The sequence below is a fragment of the Chionomys nivalis genome, chromosome 2, assembly GCF_950005125.1.
Source record: "Chionomys nivalis chromosome 2, mChiNiv1.1, whole genome shotgun sequence".
Lineage (NCBI taxonomy): Eukaryota > Metazoa > Chordata > Mammalia > Rodentia > Cricetidae > Chionomys > Chionomys nivalis.
In genome coordinates this window covers 59077798-59082816 of record NC_080087.1, presented here as the reverse complement: position 1 = coordinate 59082816, position 5019 = coordinate 59077798, and the positions used below count along the sequence as shown (strand labels likewise).

General features: G+C 42.5%; 1 protein-coding gene across 1 annotated transcript; it reads left to right on the top strand.

The window, feature by feature from the left end:
• The first annotated feature begins 287 nt into the window (after nucleotides 1–287).
• On the top strand, nucleotides 288–1354 carry LOC130869606 (40S ribosomal protein S2-like). Its single transcript, XM_057761895.1, has 2 exons — nucleotides 288–962; nucleotides 1187–1354. Exons 1-2 carry the CDS (start codon nucleotides 288–290, stop codon nucleotides 1352–1354), a joined length of 843 nt encoding a protein of 280 aa, XP_057617878.1.
• The last annotated feature ends 3665 nt before the right edge of the window (nucleotides 1355–5019 follow it).

Sequence of the window (5019 nt, the reverse complement as noted above, 5' to 3'; positions counted from 1 at the left end):
CTATATGGTCAGCTACAACACATATGATGAAATAAACTCCTTGGTTCCAGAAAAAATTCATAAATATTAATGATACCAGTAGCTTCCCCGCTGTGACCTAAGACTTCCAAGACATATGGTTTTTACAATGTGCAACGTTTTCAGTATCAAAGATTTGAAGTTTCTATGTCTTTTTAAATTTTTCAGGCACTACATTAAAAAAAATTTGATAAGGATAAGTATAAGTGTCTTTATAAAACAGTCTTAAAATTTACAAAGCCAGCTTCTTCTTCTTCTGGAAACACCAAATGGCGGATGACGCCGGTGCAGCGGGAGGGCCAGGAGGACCCGGGGCCCCAGGATTAGGAGGCCGTGGCAGCTTCCTGGGAGGATTTGGCAGCCGCAACGGTCTGAGGGGCCGTGGCCTAGGACGAGGCCGCGGGGCTCGCAGAGGTAAAGCTGAAGACAAGGAGTGGATTCCCGTCACCAAGCTGGGCCGCCTGGGTAAGGACATGAAAATCAAGTCCCTAGAGGAGATCTATCTGCTCTCCCTGCCCATTAAGGAGTCTGACTTTTTCCTGGGAGCTTCCCTAAAGGATGAGGTTCTGAAGATCATGCCCGTGCAGAAGCAGACCAGGTTCAAGGCTTTTGTCGCTATTGGGGACTACAATGGTCACGTAGGTCTCGGTGTCAAGTGCTCCAAGGAGATAGCCACTGCCATCCGAAGGGCCATCATCTTGGCCAAGCTTTCCATTGTCCCTGTGCGGAGAGGCTACTGGGGGAACAAGATTAGCAAGCCCCACACTGTTCCTTGCAAAGTGACAGGCCGCTGTGGTTCTGTGCTGGTGCGTCTCATCCCTGCCCCCAGAGGCACTGGCATAGTCTCCGCTCCTGTGCCCAAGAAGCTGCTGATGATGGCTGGCATTGATGACTGCTACACATCAGCCAGGGGCTGCACTGCCTCCCTGGGCAACTTTGCCAAGGCCACCTTTGTTTTGTTTTGTTTTTCGAGACAGGGTTTCTCTGTAGTTTTTTTTTTTTTTTTTTTTTTTTTTTTGGTTTTTCGAGACAGGGTTTCTCTGTGGTTTTGGAGCCTGTCCTGGAACTAGCTCTTGTAGACCAGGCTGGTCTCGAACTCACAGAGATCCACCTGCCTCTGCCTCCCGAGTGCTGGGATTAAAGGCATGCGCCACCACCGCCCGTCAAGGCCACCTTTGATGCCATCTCTAAGACCTACAGCTTCCTGACCCCCGACCTCTGGAAAGAGACTGTGTTCACCAAGTCTCCTTATCAGGAATTCACTGACCATCTTATGGAAACCCACACCAGAGTCTCTGTTCAGAGGACCCAGGCTCCAGCTGTGGCCACCACATAAGGGTTTTTATACAAGGAAAATAAAAGTGAATTAAGTCTGTTAAAAAAAAAAAAAATTGCAAAGCCAGTCTAGTATTATATTGTTGCCACTAGGTGGCAAAATCTCCCCAGCCAACAAGGCTCTTCAACCCTTGCTGACATTGCCAGGAGGAAACCTCTGGTCATTTTAAGAACTCTTGTGAAATTCTCACAAGTTCTCACACCAAATGTATTCTAACCTATATCTTGGTGTGGTGGTGCAGGCTTGTAATCCAGCACCCAGGAGGTGGAGTGGCAAAGACCAGACCAGACATTTCTGGTCATCCTCAGCTACAAAAAAGTGTGTCGGCACTAAGGCTATCCACCCAGAAGGGTGAGTGTCTGCCTGTCAGGCAGGCCTGAAGGTCCCCGCAAGGGAGTGCAGGCACCTTCAGCCTGTGCTGCAGGGTCTTCTGTATTCTACTCGACCCTGCCCTGCCCCCACATTCGCCCTTTTGTCCGCGGTGTCCCTGGGTTACCAGGCACCCCTGTTTCAGTGCTGAGGAGTTCCATCCGGACGGCTCCTTGGCTCAGGAACAGCGTCCTGCTCCTCCACTCAGGCTATCCACCCAGAGGGGACTACCAGGCATCCCTGTTTCAGTGCTGAGGAGTTCTATCCAGACAGGAACAGTTCCTGTTCCTGCACTGAGAAGACACACCCAGAGAGTCAGTCACAGCAAAGACTGGACCAAGACACCAAGACTCTCCTGGCTCCATTTGAAGGAAGAGATGGGCAGGCGCCAATGCAAGAATTCCTCCAACAACCTGAAAAGCAACATGACATCACCAGATCCAGGGATCCCGAAACAAGAAGAATTGAACACCCTACTCCAGACGAAATAGAAGAAATCGACTTCAAACGGAACTATATGAAAAGAATAGAGGACCTTAAACAGGAGGTGAAAAACTGCCATAAAGAAATGGAGATGACAAACAAAAAGATAGAGGAAATGAATAAATCTCTCAAAGATACCCAAGAAAAACAAGAAAAAGCAATCAAACAGGTAAGGGAAACAGTTCAAGACTTGAAAAATGAAATGGGGGTAATGAAGAAAACAAATCGAGGGAAGGCTGGATATGGAAATTCTGGGTAAACGAACAGGAACTACAGAGACAAGTATTACCAACAGAATACAAGACATAGAAGAAAGAATTTCAGACACTAAAGATACTATAGAGGAAATAAACACACTGATTAAAGAACAAAACAAATCCAAAAAATTCTTAACACAAAACATCCAGGAAATCTGGGACACCAAGAAAAAACCAAACCTAAAAATAACAGGGGTAGAAGAAGGAGAAGAATCACAGCTCAAAGGCCCAGAAAATATATTCAACAAAATTATAGAAGAAAACTTTCCCGACCTAAAGAAGGATATTCCTATGAAGGTACAAGAAGCATACAGAACACCAAACAGACTGGATCAAAAGAAAGCATCCCCTTGCCATATAATAATCAAACCCAAAACATACAAAATAAAGAACAGATATTAAGAGCTGCAAAGGAAAAAGGTGAAGTTACGTATAAAGGGAAACCTATCAGAATTACACCTGACTTCTCAATGGAGACCATGAAAGCCAGAAGGTCTTGGATAGATGTGCTACAGACACTAAGAGAACATGGATGCAGCCCAGACTACTATACCCAGCAACGCTTGCATTCACCATCGATGGAGAAAACAAGATATTCCAGGACAAAAACAGATTTAAACAATACATTGCCACAAACCCAGCCTTACAGAAAATACTAGAAGGAAAATCACAAACCAAGGAAGTCAACAACACCCATAATAACACAAGCATCTGACATCCCTCCACCAGCACAACTCAAAGAAGGGAAACACACAAACTCTACCACCAAAAAAATAATAATAATAAAATAACCAGAGTCACCAACCACTGGTCATTAATATCAATGGTCTCAATTCACCTATAAAAAGGCACAGGTTAAGAGAATGGATAAGAAATCAGGATCCAACATTCTGGTGTTTACAAGAAACACACCTTAAACTCAAAGACAAACACTACCTCAGAGTAAAGGGATGGGAAAAGGTTTTCCAATCAAATGGACCAAAGAAACAAGCGGATGTGGCTATACTAATATCTAACAAGATTGATTTCAAACTAAAATGAATCAGAAGAGGTGGAGATGGACACTTTGTACTCATAACAGGAACAATTCATCAGGAGGAAGTCTCTATCCTGAATATCTATTCCCCCAATATAAAAGCACCCACATATGTAAAAGAAACATTACTAGAACTCAAAGCATACATCAAACCCCACACTCTAATAGTCTGTAGTTAGCAGGGTGGGGTGCTGTTGGAGCGCATCTTTAATACCAGGGATGCAGAGGCAGGTGGGTCTTTGCGGTCCAGCCCAGGATGATCTACATAGTAAGATCCAGGCAATGTGATACCCAGTTTCAAACAAAAACAAACAAGAAACTCAGAACAACAAAATGTATTTATCTTCATTTTTTTATTGAATGATAACAGATTTTTACTGGCTTGTGTTCCACAAAACACTTTATCCTTTTCTGTGATTGGCAATGAGCCTTCCCTAGCTATTCATATCCTGGCTAATGAGTGGGAGTGGGCATCAAGGACTATTTATGAATGAATGAGGCCTGCCTTATTGATGTGGGATTATATAAGAAAAGGGATGGAAAACCAATGTGAGGAGTTTTCACTTCATCTTCTAGAGCTCTAGGCATTTCTTTCTGGATTGAGAGATCGGTTTAATGATTTCTTGGCAAAATAGAATTGTATAGGGAATAAATGCAAAAGAGCAGAGTGTGTCACAAGTAGTAAGGGAAAGTTTTCTTAATTAAGATTTTATTTTTAAAGGCTCATTCTCTAGTCAAGGCTGGCCTCAAACTAATTATGGAGCTCCAGAAGGCCTCTAACCCATGGCAATTCTGTTCCATTCTCCCAAATGAGATTAAAGGTGTGAATTACAACATTCAGCTAGAATATTATATATTCTATATATAGATATAGATATCATATATATCATATATATATATATATATCAGCCAAGAAATAAACATTGCTGAGAATACTGATGAATACTGTTTGAATCCTCAAACATCTTTTATGAGTTTATGATCTTGTTAGACATATAAGACTAACAATATCAACAATAATTAATAGCAACAAAATTAAGGTGTAGATGCTTGGGCCCGAAGAGATGGCTCAGCCTTTAATAGTGCTTACTGCTCTTACAAAGAACCTGGTTAACACTCCCAGCATCCACATGGTGGTTTCCAACCGTTTATAACATCAGCTTCAGGGGTTAGGTGCCTTCTTCTGACCTCTACGGGCACTAGCACACATATAGCATATGTACATATATGTAGGCAAATACTCATGCATATTTTAAAAAAGCTGTAGCTGCTTTACTGTAGATTTTATCATGGATAATTAAATTTCTATTTTAATTCATAAAATGCATCATAAATTTTATCTTCATATTGTTTCTTAGCCATACCTTCATTCACTATTGCTTCTCCCTTCCTATCTTGGCCTAAATAACTATTCTGAACAACACCCATGTTTGGAATTGCCTGAATGAGGATCTGCTCTGGAACTAAGCTATGACACATCTGCATGCCACACAAGCTAAGCATTTCTCACCCATAATAAA

Excerpts from the sequence above, each read along its gene's own strand:
- LOC130869606 (XM_057761895.1), top strand. The coding sequence starts at position 288 with ATGGCGGATGACGCCGGTGCAGCGGGAGGGCCAGGAGGACCCGGGGCC. Across the intron at positions 963-1,186 it reads CCCTGGGCAACTTTGCCAAG|GCCACCTTTGATGCCATCTC; the intron begins GCCACCTTTGTT and ends CCGCCCGTCAAG.